This window comes from Ursus americanus, chromosome 16 (genome assembly GCF_024610735.1).
Source record: "Ursus americanus isolate L20-20 chromosome 16, mUrsAme1.1.p, whole genome shotgun sequence".
NCBI lineage: Eukaryota > Metazoa > Chordata > Mammalia > Carnivora > Ursidae > Ursus > Ursus americanus.
In genome coordinates this window covers 6,256,244-6,272,544 of record NC_142142.1, presented here as the reverse complement: position 1 = coordinate 6,272,544, position 16,301 = coordinate 6,256,244, and the positions used below count along the sequence as shown (strand labels likewise).

The window sequence follows — 16,301 nt, the reverse complement described above, 5'->3', positions numbered from 1 at the left end:
AAGAACCTGGAAACCACAGCTGCCTTCAGATATCTATTTGAAATTTTTCACTAAATAGGTGAAAGATGAAACTGTGAGAGTGGGCAAGATAATTATTTAAATGACTTGAGAATGGGCAAAGGGCAGATGCCTGAAGGATTCCAAAGTTAAAGTTCTTTGGATGTGGGGTAAGAAGCCAGAGAGAGAAATTGCTGAGTGGTGGGAGACAAGTACTAGAGACCAGTGCCAATACATGAGGAGAGAAAATTTCCAGGAAGCAAGTATCCTCAGCATAATAGGTCAGTGTTGGATAAATGAGAGGATCACCAAAATGAGTCAAGCGAGTCTATCAATTCTATTTTGCTGTTATTTTTCATAGTGGGTGTAGCCTGGACACCTGATTCTCTGGCCCTTTGCACACACAGACTATGGATGATAAAATTCCTTTCCCCAGAAACCTAAAGAGCGCCATGTTAACATTATTCATAGGGAATTAACACCTGAAACTTAAGACTCTACTCCAGAGATGCCACATTGACCACAAAAAAAAAAAAGAAAAAAGAAGGAAAGAAAGAAAAAAATGTGTCTCTGGAAGGCACAAACCTGAAAAATGTTTGGCAGGGACATTTTGTCAGACTGGTTTAGAGATTCCTCCTATGATTCCTCAGCTTTGTTGAACGAAGGCGTTGGAGTCATACATGCAGGTTCTGACCGCAGCTGTTCTGATTATTTGGGGAAATTACTTAATCACTTTGGACATCAGTTTCCTCATAAAAATATTGGGGATAACAACTGTTTGTATTTCATTGGAGGATTGTGATGATTTGGTGAGATTATGGATATGAAGACTGGTTTATGTTCAAGAAAGGATGGCCATTATGGTTCTTTGTGTTTCAGGAGCAGCCTATACTATTTATGGAAATGTGATGCTTACTGCATTATGTTAAAATAATAGCAGTGTTTGCATTTCTATCTCTCTTTCTTTCTTCCTTCATTTCCTTCCTTCCTCCCTCCCTCTCCTCACTGTCTCTCAATTCCTCCCTCCCTCCATCCCTTCCTTCCTTCTTTACTCTCTCTTTCTCTCTTTCTTTCTCCAACTTTGTGTTATGTATGGTTTCTCTCAACAGTTAGGTAGTGCTTTATAAAGGTAACCTTGGGCGATTAACTTTTGAGTCTTAGTTTCTTCATATGCAAAATATACTACTATCTACCTCCTAGAGTTGGTGTATGGATGAAATTACATAATGCATATAAAATGTCAATAACACAGAGAACTTTCAACAAATGGGAGTTATAATTACTTTTGTTAGGGTGGTTCTTTGGACCACCTTGACTTCACATATATAAACATATGTGTCTTGTGGATGTCTTTGGCATTCTTCTGAATATTTCCCAGGAAAAACTAATAATACCCACATTTCAAATGTGACTTGATTTTTTCAATGCTTTATTTCATGATTAGTAATTTATTTTCAAAAAACACTGAAAATCATTATATTATTATATTGTATACCTGAAAGAAATATAACACTGTATATTAATTATACTTCAGTAAAAAATGCTGGAAACCAATTTGCTTATTTTGTTTAAATATTCTACTGGGAACATTTACAGGCAGGGATGACTTAATTGTGATGTTTTTGTCACCAAAGAAAATTACAGACTTAAGAAAATTTGATGTATACTTTTGAGGCATAATTTGAGGCAAATTTGAGACATAATTCAGGAGTCCTCTGTTTTCAATAACTGAGGAGAGGCATGGAAAGAAGTGTTCAGTACTAGAAAGCTCAGAAAAAACTAATGTTCTTAGAGGATCAGCAGTAGTAATTCAATGAACATGAGAGTGCCAGCAAGATATTCTAAGTGATAGCTATATACTTATTATGTGTTCTGTTCAATTATTCAAATATCCCTGTCTTCTCAGTCCCTCATATGCTACCCCTCAATAATTCCAATGCTCAACCTCTGAACTTCTTCCTGACGGGTATCCCAGGCCTGAGAGCAGCCCAGGTTTGGATCTCCATCCCTTTTTGTCTCCTGTATGTCATCGCCCTCTCTGGGAACAGCATGATCCTATTTGTGGTCCTTCGTGAGCGGAACCTCCATGAGCCCATGTATTACTTCCTCTCTATGCTTTCAGCCACAGACCTGAGCTTATCCCTGTGCACGCTTTCCACTACCCTTGGTGTCTTCTGGTTCGAAGCTCGAGAAATCACCTTAAATGCCTGCATTGCCCAGATGTTCTTTCTCCATGGATTTACTTTCATGGAGTCTGGGGTTCTGCTGGCCATGGCCTTTGATCGTTTTGTAGCCATCTGTGATCCGCTGAGATACACCACCATCCTCACCAATGCCAGGATTGCCCAGATTGGGATGAGCATATTGATAAGGAACACTGCTGTCATGTTACCAGTGGTGCTCTTTGTTAAGAAGCTGTCCTTCTGCAGGGCTGTGGTCCTTTCACATTCTTACTGCTACCATGTTGATCTCATTCAACTCTCATGTACAGACAACAGAATCAACAACATCCTCGGTCTGTTTGCAATTTTCTCTACAACAGGGTTTGATTGCCCTTGCATCTTGCTCTCCTATGTGCTGATCATCCGATCTGTTCTCAGCATTGCCTCCTCAGAGGGGCGGCAAAAAGCCTTCAACACCTGCATATCCCACATTAGTGCTGTTGCCATCTTCTACATTCCCCTCATCAGCTTGTCTCTTGTCCGTCGCTACGGCCATTCAGCACCTCCATTTGTCCACACCGTCATGGCCAACGTCTTCCTTCTCATCCCTCCTGTGCTCAACCCCATCATCTACAGTGTGAAGACTAAGCAGATTCGAAAGGCTATTGTCAAGGTCTTAATTCAGAAGCAGCAACAAATTTAATCTCTAGTCATCTCAGAGTAGAGAGAAAGCCATATATGAATGAGTGCTTCAGTAGAATGGGGTAATTGCCCCCAAAGGGCCTAGATTGTCTTCCAACGTTAAACTAAGTATCTTACAGATTGTGTGATATTTGCTTAGTTTCCTTGTCACTAAGTTCATATTAATATCACCTAAATTATGTTTTGTTTTCAGTGTAAATTGAGATGATGTATGTAAACAAGTATTCATATTTGCAAGTAGTATGAGACCTGAATAAAGTATTCATTCAGACTGCATACAATTCAAAAAGTCCAGATTTAATGTAGGAAACTTTGTTAATAAACCAGTTGTTCTTTTCTGAATGATATCCAAATTGCAATTTAATGAATTTGATTTTTTCTTCTTAAAATTCTTAATTAACTGCAAAAATAGTCATTCTATAGAGTATATCTTCTAAGAGTATCAATGTAATTCAACATTGGATCCTATATAGGTAGTTAGTTTGTCCTTTCTTATGTGTAGGAACATATCTGATGTACATACAAAATGCCGTATCAAATGCTCAGGATCGGTTCCTGCTGCTGTTAGTGAACATTAAAAGTTGGTCATAGCATCACTAACCACCCAGGAGTGAGGATTACACAATGTTACCTCAAATTAACCTTGATGAAAGGGAACTCATACTTTTGGCTCATGTTTTATCTGTATATCTCTGCCATTATGACTCCATCTGTGGGCCCACTGGGTCAGCAGTAGCATAGCCAAAGCTTGCTGATATTTACACGTAGCTTCTTTCTATTGATTATTGAGTTTCTCCTCTGAGGTGGGTACTGTTTGGTGGATATTAGCATGAGATACAAAGATTTTCACCCTCCGTGTCCACTTCAGTATGTATTTCACATACATCTATCGACTTCCTTATCTCTCTTCTTTCAAGTTTGCTAGTTCCATTCACTGACAAGGCTTTCAGCAAAGTACAGAAGTCCATGCATATCCACATACGTCAGGCAACCTCTGTTTCCACACAAAGTTAACAACCAAGGGCACCGTCCATTATGGGAATTTTCCTTCACTCCTTCACTCTTATTTTTTTTTTATTTTTTGAGTCCCCTGATGTGTGAGGCTGTTGTACCACTGTATTCTACTTCTGGTTAGTACCAACTTCCCCAGCAATCCATCCATAAACCAAGCCCAAATATTTTCGTTCTCTTCCAGTAACTTATCAGAACCTTCATTGAGGCCATGAAGGTTAATGGAGAGGCATCTATAAAACAGTGACAAGTGTCATGGGATTCTGGAACAACTATTCACAAACTTTATTTGTGCTTACTTTGACTTTGTACTTTGTCTTTCCTACTGTAATGGTTCCAACTTCACAGATGTGATAATATGAAGTTTTCCCAGATCATAATTGTGATATAACCAATTAGTGACTTAGGCCTCTTGGAATAACCATAGGTATGAAAATCATTGTGTTCATTGTGAGATAAAGTTTATCCATAATTCCATCAATCATCTTGCCCCAATAATCTCATACTTTAATCAAAAAAGAACATGATGGAATGTTTGGTTGCGTATTATCAGTGCAAGATCATATTCCATGTCCAATAGTCCTCAAGGAATTGGGGTATTCTCCTTTCCTCAATGAACAAGTACATTTGTAAATGGACAAATTTACTTTTTAAATTAAATTTTAAGCCCGTGAAGTTACTAAGGTGTCTATTGGTGAAGTTTGCAAAACAATCTGCCCTCTGGGTGTGCCAAGAAAGGTGCCAAGTCTCTGAGCTCCGGGTGCCAGACAAGCTTATGGCTACTGGGCACTGCTGGCTGGAACTGAGTACTAAAGAAAGCACACAGTGCCACGCAATGGAAAAATAGCATGTTCTGTGGGAGTCCAGCCAACAAAGCACACAGAAACCAGGAAGAGCAAACTCTTCTCCCTTCAGTGTTCCTCCACTGCCTTCCACTGACAAGTCTTAACATACTGTCAGCTGACAAAACAAAAGTATTTACATTACAGGGTCCAACACCATCGTCATAAAATGGGTAAAAAGGAATTTGGAGCTGAGAGATGGTAAATAAATAATGAGCCCATCACCTTTATGGGTGACTATGGACCATTCCTGCAGACCCAACTCCAAAGCCTTATCAAATATATCTCATAATAGTCCATCCAGGAAAATAAGGAGGGAAATCTTTATCCATTGGATGTCATTTACCATTGGTCCATGTTTATCCTATGAGTTGTTAATTCCCCCATACTTCCTCACATGTATGAATACCAAGTGAATACCTGAGAATGTGTCATGCCTCAGTGTCAGCCCTGGGGCAAGAAGCAAGAGGAGCACAGTGCAGGCCTAAGGCAAGAGGTTATCATGTGCTCCCTTTGTGGAGCCAGCCAATGAGCCATGGGTCTGGTTGTTGCAGCAATGACTGGACAATAAGGCCAAAAGATTTGAAGTGGTACACTCGGAGACACTGAGTCATGACAATATCTCAAACCCTGATGTTCTCACCAGGAGAGGTTGTAGGTTGACAGAAGGCTGGTTGTCTCCAAGTGAGGTCTGAGCCATCTCTCCCGTCAAACTGAAAAGCCACTCTGTTCTTTTCTGGTGCAAACTTTAGTTCCCCATTTAACTCCATAAATCAGTGAGGGTGGCATAGTTACCAAATTCGATTTCTTTACTTTTTTTTTTAACCTCAGAGAAGAGAAATGGGTCAGAAAAAGGTTTCCATGGGCCAAGGGTTTTGAAAGGATGGAGGTAGCTCCAGGACAATGGGGGAATTTCCACAAGCATATAAAGCATGTAGAAGTGGCCTCAGAGAGAGCCGTTGAGAACAACTCCTTTTATAAGGAGTATTTTCATTGTGAAATTCATAGCTTTTTACGTTAAAATTATAATATTAGCAGTAAACAAAAAAGAGGAATGATGGAAGGGAAGAAATGGAGGAGAAGGGGCTGGGGAAGCAATTTGAATTGGCAAAAGGAAAAGTGGAAGAGGATAATCATTTTATTTAATATTTTACCTAAATTTTCTTAGGTAAATTTTCCTTTTAGCTAAATTTAGCCCTTCTAGGGGCAGAGTTCTCACTGCCTTACTCCCTGATAAGAGAATACAAAAGAAAACAAAACACCAGTTGTTGTTGTTGTCGTTGTTGTTTGTCTAGTTCCAGCTGCTTTTCCTCCTGGTGACACTGAAGCCATTTCTGGATCTAGAGATCAAGGAATGTTCAACTCAGAATGATGGGAATATGTCAAGGAATGCTGGGAGGATGTAGCATAGACATGATCAGGCCATATATTTCCATTATGATCCCAGACAGATGCTGGATTAAGTATATCAAGGTTAAGAATTTGTATTACTTTATTTAATGCTCTGTGTGTGTGTGTGTGTGTGTGTATACACACACTTTTCTCTCATATATATACATATATATATGTATATATATATGTATATATATATATATATGTATATATATTTAAAACTGATTTTCACAATCAAATTATAGGCCTCTTTTCTCCAATTTTCTACCTCACCTATACTGATTACTGTAGCTCTTACCTCTAGACATCACCTTTTATATTAACCTAAAGACCAAGGGATCATTGTAGGCTTATGTAAATTGGTTCATTTATCGGTTGTTACTTTGTTTCAGGGTGAAGGTGTTTAACTAAATCTTATTTTCTGTTCTGTCTCTGAAAACCATGTCTTCCTAAATGTGCCACCAGAATTATAATTTTTATTTATTTCCAATTTTCAAAGTTGAGGGCTTAATTAAAACTGATACTTCTGACATCAGGGGTCAAAAATGCTTGTGATTGTGGACTTTCCTTTCTGTTTTATGAGATGAAATGCCTTCACTGGCCAATAAATATGAAGGGACTGGATATAAGAATGAAGAAGAGGAGGAGTCAATGATAAATTTGAAAGCTTGTGACCTACCTAAATCCACTCACACTTAAAATAAAAGTCAATGTTGTGATGATCAAACAGAAGATATCTGTGGGCAGCATTCCACATAAGGTCTGTGATAGTCTTAGATTGAGTCTAGTAAGGCATACACTTACTCTTGGAGCCATAGTTGGATATAGGCCACCTTACCAATGTCTGAGACAGGCTCTCCTCAAAGCCTGAACCTGAGGTAGGAACAGGATCTCAAGAGTTAATTAAATCTGCGAGTGTGAGTCAGAGACTGCTCTCTGCATTTCTTAGGAGAGCCTGTTATTGACAGACCATGATGAAGTTAGAGAGTCATTGGTCCCAGGGGATTAGTGCCTGTTAATTCTCAGGGGGATATACCTATGCTAGGAAAGAGTATGAGGGTATATACAAGAATAGGGATTCCCAACATGGTGCTAGCACAGAGAAGTTACAGAACCTGAAGAATTTGAAATCTTTTCACCCTTACTCTGGGATACGGAACCCGGGAGCTTGGTAGGTGTCCTAGAGACTCTTGAATTTTCCTAAGACTATTTTGTGTTTCCTAATGAAAACTCTGAAATTTATAGAGATCAATCTTATGCCTTTGAGAAAGCTAGAGGTAAAAATGCTTCATGGGTTGTCCAGCCTAAGGAATCAAACTGCATTTGGACAGCACTGAAAGCTGAAAAGCATAGGGAACATATGTGGGATGGGGTACATCTTTGTATTTGCATGATGAACACAGTTGAAAAGACAATGTTGTCAATAGTAAGTCATTTCTTTAGTACCTGAGTCAGGTAGGTAGCTTGTCAAAAAGAACTCACACATGGAATCTTAGAAATGACCATTTTGAGGAGACTTTTGAATAAGAATGGATAAAAAGTGTATTATCACTTTTCTCCCTCTGAATCCCGCATCCCTGACAAGGGCAGAGTGTCAGCGGCACTATTGGGGTTTTTTCTGGCCAAGAGCTATGAAAAGGAGAGCTACTCAGGGTGTGAGTGATGCTGGCACCAAGAACACGAGCAGGAATAAGCCCCAATACTGGAGAGAAGAACATGAATTGGTCACCAATCTAAAGGGTAGACACTGAACAGCCAAGAGCGATGGCAAAGGAATCCAAGACCAGGGAAAGGAGGGCAAGAACTATGGCCATTCTGAGCTGGACCAGTAGCAATTGCATGGAAACAATGTATTTCAAGCACCTACAAATGGCAGCTGTGGTATGTGTTTCACCTCAAGGAAATACTCCCCACATATGCAAGACTGAGACAAAATGGTTGCTCAGTACTGCAATATGTTCTCCTCATCTGGCCTCATCACTTCTCCATATGACACACCCTAAGTACCACAGTTGTCATAGTCTCTATCTTGACTCAAGTTGAGGCAAAGGTCCTTCAAACATTTGGCAGCAGAGAGAAGAGCTAGTAACTGTTATCCCCTTCTTCACTGCTCTCTAGTTCCACCCTTCACCCTGTAAATTCTTCCATCTGGATGCAACTCCCTCTTTCTCTACCCTTGGCAAGAAATACTCCTTAGCTCCCCACAAATGGACCCATGCTTGTGCCTGGCGTTCCCTTCTCATCACTTATTATGGTGTACTAGCTGGCAGCTCACCACCCAGGGGATGATAACTGGTATCAGAGGAATGCTTCCTTTGCTTCCTGACATGCTGTGGTCACTCCGACTGCCTCAGGCTGCAGTGATGTGCTGGCAAATAGTGCTTGGTCCTGGAGATCTCTCGGTGGTATGGTTCTGGGAGTAGTGTTGTGTAAGACAGTTTGGAGGGGAAGAATTAAAAGAATATAGCAAAGTTCAGAGCATTGCCCTGTGTTTTCACAATTCTTTTGGGAAAATTTAAAACATTTGTGTGTTTGCTTCATGTGACTTGAATTTTTTTTAAATGAAAAATAAAACATTATTCTTAAATGTGGAGCTCCCTTTGACCCATACTCCATGCCCACCATACTCATTATGGTGTGATTGTTCGTGTCTGTGTGCTTGTGCTTGGATGCATAATTTTCTAGTACAGGGGTCAAGAAACGTTTTCTGTAAATGGCCAGAAATAAATATTTTAGACTTTTCATATTTGTCTCTGTCATATATGCTTTTTCTTCTCCTTTTACACTCTTTAAAAATATTTTTAATACTCTCATAGATTGTACAAAAACAAGGCATGGGTTGAATTTGGCTCTGCATATTAGTTTGTCAAACTCTGTGGTAGATCAGTGTTCTATTTTCCACACATGTACCATGAACAATAATGTAAGAGGCCTCCTTTAACTCCTACTACTATAGCACTGTTATGAGTATATGACCAAGGACCACATTCAGGATGTTATAGTTTTTCCAGATTGCAATGTACTCCAACTTAATTTCCTTGATGCATAAATCTCAAAAAGTGTAGTTTTAATAACAAAGTTTATCGAAACACCTTGTTGCTTCCAAGCTATTGCGTTGTTTAGAAGTATATCAGGGAGTGAAGGTAGACTTGAAGAGTATGAAGGTCTTAAATATCATGAAGAACCTGCTTAAATATACTCTGTATTGCTCTTTACATAGAAAAAGATATTCCATTATTGCTTTATGAGCTATATTTAATTTATATTTAATTTACATTTAATTTATTTGTTTGTTGTTGATGTTACTTATTTACCAGGAGCATATAAAGGAGAGAACTACCTGTGATGTTTTCTCTCAATACGTCAGAAGTTGAAATCTCCACCTTCCTGTTGATTGGGATCCCAGGGCTTGAGCGTGTGCCCATTTGGATCTCCATCCCCGTCTGCTTCATGTACCTCCTGGCCATCCTGGGCAACTGCACCATCCTATTTGCCATCAAGACAGAGCCTTCCTTGCATGAGCCCATGTACTACTTCCTCTCCATGCTGGCCCTATCTGACCTGGGCTTGTCTTTCTCTTCTCTTCCGTCCATGCTGAAGATCTTCTTGTTCAATGCCATGGAGATTTCTGCTGATGCATGTATTTCCCAGGAATTTTTCATCCATGGATTCACAGACATGGAATCCTCAGTGCTTCTGATCATGTCCTTTGATCGCTTTCTAGCCATTCGCACCCCCCTGAGGTATAGCTCCATTCTTACCAGCTCCAGAGTTTTGCATATCGGACTGGCATTTGCTATCAAAAGCGTTCTACTAGTTCTTCCTCTTCCTTTCACTTTGAAGAGACTCAGGTACTGTAAGAAACGCCTGCTCTCACACTCCTACTGCCTCCACCAGGATGTCATGAAACTGGCCTGCTCTGACAATAGGGTTAACTTTTACTATGGTCTGTTCGTCGCACTCTGCATGATGTCAGACAGTGTGTTCATCGTGGTTTCCTATGTCTTCATCCTGAAGACTGTATTGGGTATTGCATCCCATGGGGAGCGACTTAAAGCTCTTAATACCTGCGTGTCCCACATCTGTGCTGTGCTCATCTTCTACGTGCCCATCATCACCTTGGCTACCATGCATCGCTTTGCTAAGGAGAAATCCCCTTTGGCTATGATTCTGATAGCTGATGCGTTCTTGTTGGTACCGCCTTTGATGAATCCCATTGTGTATTGTGTAAAAACTCGGCAGATTAGAGTAAAAGTCCTGGAAAAACTGAGTCTTAAGTCTAAATGATGGGGCAGAGATGGAAGGTCCATTTTCTCTATAATAAATTGTTTCAGGAGAAGGGCAATATTTCTTTCAAAGAGGAGATATTTCCTTTTACTTCATGGTCCTTAAGTGACATTAATTAATTAGTCAATCAATCAATTAATCCCTAAAGGGGATCTAATATACCACAGCATATCTGCTTTTAAAGGAAGAGGAGGCCTGCCTTTCAGAGAGTAGGCAGGAATCCTTTTGTTATTGTTTGGGGAATTGATGGCATCTATCTTTGGGTATGAATGAAGAGCAAGAATCCAGAGAGGCTTTTAAGGAAGAACTATGATCAGTGGCCCCAAACTGTGACTGGGGGAGCTCTGCAAGGTTCTGGAGCCACTTAGCATCTTTGTATTTGCTTTCCTTATTTGATTCGTTTTTGTGATTTACATTAAGCCCTTCATGTGTCTAAGTTGGTTTAAATATGTCCTCTTCCTTGTTACTCAAAGTGTGGTACACTGCTCAGCAGCAAAAGCATCACCTGGATAGTAACTAGAATTGCAGAATCTCATGCCCTGCTGCAAGCCTATTAAGGGAGAACCTGCATTTTACCAAGATCTTAGACGATTGGTATGTACATTAATGTTTGGGAAAGAAAACTAGAGGGGGGCAATGTGAAAGGGGAAACCTAGAGAGTGTGTTTTCTGCTGAAGCCAAATTGGGGGAAAACTGTAGGAGGAAATTACAGGTCGTCATTGGGATTTGGCAGCATTTCTAGTAAAGGCAAGGGGCTGAGTCCTTGGGGCACGATGGATGGAGACCCAGAGGCATCTCTCTTATCATACATATGTCTCTCCCACTGACTGCATTATGAATTTCCACAAGGAAAGAGTTGTGACTTATTCAACTTTAAAAATCTCCTTACGACTAAATACCTTGTTCAGAGTATGTGCTTGGTAGATGTATATCAGTTTGAAGTAAGAGAATAGTCTGGAGTTTTGCTGGGGTGGAGATTCAGGGGTGAATCAGGGCGGTCATCACCTAGACTTGACTTACCTCTGCACTTTTTACACCTCTTACCAGGAGCTAACATTGACAGGGAATGTAAGGGCCCTTCGTGAGAGCCAGGGGATTTAGGGCAGCCCATAATACCATTAGGTACCAGCAACTGTCAAGCCACAACACAGAATTGGCATCACTGTGGCCAGACAACTTTCTTATCGGAGCCTCCCTGGACCCACCTGTCACTTCCTGGCATTATAAATGGAGACAGATTAGAGTGCCCCAAGGATATCCTAATGAGATAGTATCAACAAAGAAGCTTTAGGAGTTGTGAGGACTATGCCATCTTTACTTAAGGGATCAGAGTCCAGGATTACTGCTACGTAATAGGATATAATGTAGCTCCAGACTGGGGGTTTAGAAACCAACCTAGAGAAGAAAGAGTAAAATGGCCCTATCAGGGATAACATGTGCTCTAAACCTTCTGTTATGATACCTTAGTCCTGCCAGGGAGGTGGTTAGAGGAGGGAAAAGGCTCTAGACTCAACCAGGAAACCAGTCCTCTGGTTTCAGCTCTGCCATTTTCTGGCTATGTGGTCTTGAGAAAGTTCCTTTCTATGTGTTGTGTATTATGATAGGTTTCATATGTACTTTGAAATGAAAAAATAATTCCTTCTCTCTGCATTGTATGGATTACTATGTTAATCTTTTTAAAAGCCATAAAATCCAAATATGATCTTCAGACAAACGTGTTTAGACAAGATAGCATTTAGATGAATTCATATAAAAATAGAGATTTACAAGTTATCTTGAAAGTAGGAAGGTATGGTAATACTTGGTGTACATTCTCACATGGAAATAGTAGGAACCCACTGAGAAGTCCCCATCATCACAGTCTGAGAAGGGACTTGATTTCATGCAATCCTTGTTATACCTGTTCTGTAAACATAAGAACAACTGTTGACAAATTACACAGAAAGTAGTGAAGTGAGAATTCAAAACTAGGCCTATGTGACTTACAACTCTGTTTACATCACTCCACTCTCAGTAAATAAATGAGAAGCTAGAGGTGGGTGTACTAGGGAGGAAAAAGGGTTAAATTTGGGAAAAGCGGGGTTCCTCAGAGACCTCATTCCTGTGGCCTCAAGACTAGGCTGTTTCTCCATTCAACAATTTTAAAGGAGTATTTTGTAGCTGGGGCTTTGGATTAAGCAAATTCGAAATAAAGGCTGCCTTTGCAACTAATTTTATGTACTTCAAGCCTTCTTAAATTCTCAGTCTCAGTATTCTCATTTGTGAAATTGAGAGACTAATTATCTAGTTTAATAAGAGGATCTATAATATGCCTTACAGAGAAGCTTGGTATAAGATGAGGATATAACTGTTCCTGCCTTCCTGAAATATATCCTGATAGATCACTCTGTGTTCTCATTTAGCACTAGGTGGATTCAATTTGCTACTTTTCATTTAAAATGCCCTTCTTCTACAGTCACAAGAAAACAAAGATGTTTCAATATCAGAAATTGAACAACACATTAAAGCAGACAATTATAGGGACATCTGGTGGCTCAATCTGTTAAACTATTAGCTCTTGGTTTTGGCTCAGGTTATAACCTGGGGGTCCTGGAATTCAGCCCCAAGTGGGGCTTCGTGCTCAGTGGGGAGTCTGCATGGGATTGTCTCTCTCCCTCTTCCTCTGCTCTTCCCCCCACTCGTGTGCATGCTCTCTCTCTCTCTCAAATAAATAAATAAATCTTTTTTTAAAAAGCAGATAATTATATTAGTGGGTGCTAAAAAAGCACGTAATAGGATTCATCAAGTAGGCCTATTAAAAATCAATAAAATTGGAATACATATATATTATTGAAATCTTGGAAGTTTACCCAGAGATCTAGCAGCCAACCATTGTTCTAGCAGATGAAATATTAATGCCACTTCTGTTTCAAAAACAAGATTTGAAAGTTCACTTTTACTTTTAATCTTTCATAGTCCAATAAATTAAATAAAGTAAAATGAAATACATTGTGGGAATAGTAGGGAAAAGTTATCATTCACCTATTTTTACTTATATATGCTAAACACATATAAAATCCAAAAATAAAAATCTTTTATAATTCATATGATAATTTGGTAAAATATATATAAATGCAAGATGGAAATGTTTGTCTCAATCAAGCATTATGTATGTGGAAATAGAAATAGGGAAATATTTTATTTATAAGAGCAACAAAATCATACATTCTAAAACTATAGAAATAAATTAAACCCGAATAATTTTATTGAAAATATTTTAAAGTGTTAATAAGTGAAACATCTATCATATATTCTTGGATGTGAATGCTTATCATCATAAATGTTGATTCTCTTACATTTAATCTATAAAAATAATGTAATTCTTGTTTGGATTCCAAAGCTCTTGTTTGTTTTATGAGAGGGGAATCACTTTATCCCATATGAACTAAGTCAGACTATGAGGCTACACTAATAGATCAATGATATGTGATTGTATACATGACATATATTACAATCCATGAAAAGGTCTGTAAAACGATGTACACACACGTTGAATGCCATCAGATGTTTCGGTCTTCTCGTTTATCTGCTGTGTTGCTGTTTAACTCCTAGAGTTTCCTCAGTTATTGGGGTATAGAAGTAGTGGGGAAATTAACAAATACAAAACCACCACCAAGACACACTTGGAAGGTTGGGACAAGACCTAGATCCTGGCCTCTCTATGCCATGGATCTGTAGTGAAACAGTGGAGAGACCACTGCCAACCTCTGGAACCTGTAAGCTTTCCTTAATGTCCACATGCACGCTTGCAAGGACAGTGGGCATCCATGTATATGTGCTTAAGTGTACCCGAGTCACCATTTCATGCATGGTAAACTGAGTTCTTGTCATGGAAACCTTAGTACCAGGTAGCCTTGAGCCACCAAATGTGGAGGGGCCTCCTCCTCATTGAGCCCAACCCACCTTCTTGGACTGTAACCTCTTGAGTATTCTCTCTCGAATCTCCTTCATCTTGACACTATAGAGAATCGGGTTTATCAGTGGAGGAAGCAGGAAGTGGACATAGGAGAGAAGAGTATGGGCAGGCTGAGGTACTGGCACCCTGAGACGGTCAATGAGGGCCAGGACGATCATGGGCACGTAGAAGAGGAGCACAGCAGAGAGGTGGGCAGCACAGGTTTGAGCAGCCTTCCAGCGATCCTCTCTGGGTCCAAAACCTTGCAACACCCTGCCAATTAGGCCATAGGAGAAGAAAATCAGCAGGGGGTCTAATCCCATAGCTGACAGAACCACCAAGAGGCTGTAGGCTGCACTCCAAGCTCCCAGGCAGGCCAAATGGGCTATATCTGGGTGCAGGCAATAAGAATGGGTCAGAATCTGGGGGTGGCAGTAGGGCATGTGGGCAAGGAGGAATGGCAGGGGCAGGTGGAGATCCAGGCATCAGAAAGCAATAGCCACACCAATCTTGCCAAGGGCATCATTGGTGAGGAGCGTTGGGTAGTGGAGAGGGCGGCAGATGGCTAGTGCTTAATCTAAGGCCATGGCGATCAAAACAGAGGACTCCATGACAGAAAAGACGTGGACAAAGAACATCTGTAGGAGGCAAGCTGAGGCAGGGACGAACGCCAGCAAAGGCAAGACCCAGCAGGGTGGGCATCAGGGCCGTGGCCAAGCCAACATCAGACACATTCAGCAGGAAGAGGAAGAAGTACATTGGGCGGTGCAAGGTGGGATCGAGGACAATGACCCAGAGGATAGTACCGTTGCCCAGGGCAGAGAGAAGGTAGATGGTGATGAGTGGTATCGTCCACCAGGAGGGTACAGCTGACAGACCTGGCATGCCCACCAACAAGAAGGTGGGGGCCATTGAAGTGTTATCAGGGGCTGCCTGCATGGGGAATGTTGACATAGCTTGGATCCCACTTTGAACTCTGGAACCTGAAAACTGATTGGAAAGACTTACTTACTATTTTGACACCTTTGCATGATGCTATCTAAAACAGCCTGCCTCCCCCTTCCCCAACCCCAGCACACACACGCTTACACATTCCCTCCCTTCCCGGCATACACGTACATTCTACTCTCTATGCCATGCTCATCTCTGGTCTTGGCAGTTTTTCTAAAGCTGTCCTTAAATCTGTTCCTCTCCCTAAATTGTCTCCCCACTTTCCTTTAACCTTGCCCCTTCTTGAAGCTTTTCACAAACTCATGTCCCACCATCAATGGCAAACACCTGCGAGGGGGTCTATACCCCTTAAATACCGTTTCAGCTCCCCTCACCCCCAGACATTCTGACTTCCGTGCTGCCTCAACACACTCACATTTCAGGGGACTTTAAGTGTTCTCATTAAAGTCACCAAATACCCCTTGAGTACTAAAGCAAGGGGCACTCATATTTCCCAAACTAATGTATTTTTCAATGACCTGTGGCTGTTATAAATCCAGTTTCTCCTTTTCTTCTTAACTCTACCTGGTAGAAGTTAACTGCTCAGTTCACCTTGCTGTTTCCTGCCCAAGGTACATCTTGGCATTTTTGAGGGATCTTTATTTGGGTCTCTTCTTTTTCTTCAGTGGTCTTATGTACTCTCGTGACATTAACTAAATTCTGTAAACTGATGAATCACAAATATATCCCCCTAGATCATTGTATATTCATCTCACCCTGGAAATCTCTACTCTTATGTCCCATTTATTTTTATGTTATTTTATTTTATTTGAGAGAGAGAGAGAGAGAGAGAGGGAGAGAAAGAAAGCATGGGCAGGGGGAGGGGACAAGGGAGAGGGAGAAACAGACTGCCTGCTGAGAAGGGAGCCTGAAATGGGACTTATCCCAGTACCCTTGGATTATAATCTGAGCTGAAGGCAGATGCTTAACCAACTGAGCCACTCAGGTGCCCCTGTCCCATTTATTTTAAACTCAAATAATACA

General features: G+C 40.6%; 3 protein-coding genes and 1 pseudogene across 3 annotated transcripts in view; 3 read left to right on the top strand and 1 right to left on the bottom strand.

The window, feature by feature from the left end:
- LOC123782525 (uncharacterized) overlaps positions 1–16,301 on the top strand; it is a 382,057-nt gene that overhangs the window by 274,016 nt on the left and 91,740 nt on the right. The window lies entirely within an intron of this gene.
- LOC123782570 (olfactory receptor 51F2-like) lies at positions 1,700–2,953 on the top strand. The gene has a single exon (XM_045782816.2). The coding sequence runs from the start codon at positions 1,912–1,914 to the stop codon at positions 2,860–2,862; it is 951 nt and encodes a 316-aa protein (XP_045638772.2). The 5' UTR covers positions 1,700–1,911; the 3' UTR covers positions 2,863–2,953.
- LOC123776157 (olfactory receptor 51A7-like) lies at positions 9,452–10,508 on the top strand. Its single transcript, XM_045771959.2, has one exon. The coding sequence runs from the start codon at positions 9,452–9,454 to the stop codon at positions 10,391–10,393; it is 942 nt and encodes a 313-aa protein (XP_045627915.2). The 3' UTR covers positions 10,394–10,508.
- Positions 14,318–15,281, bottom strand: LOC123782629 (olfactory receptor 51S1-like; annotated as a pseudogene).

Excerpts from the sequence above, each read along its gene's own strand:
- LOC123776157 (XM_045771959.2), top strand. The coding sequence starts at position 9,452 with ATGTTTTCTCTCAATACGTCAGAAGTTGAAATCTCCACCTTCCTGTTG.
- LOC123782570 (XM_045782816.2), top strand. The coding sequence starts at position 1,912 with ATGCTACCCCTCAATAATTCCAATGCTCAACCTCTGAACTTCTTCCTG.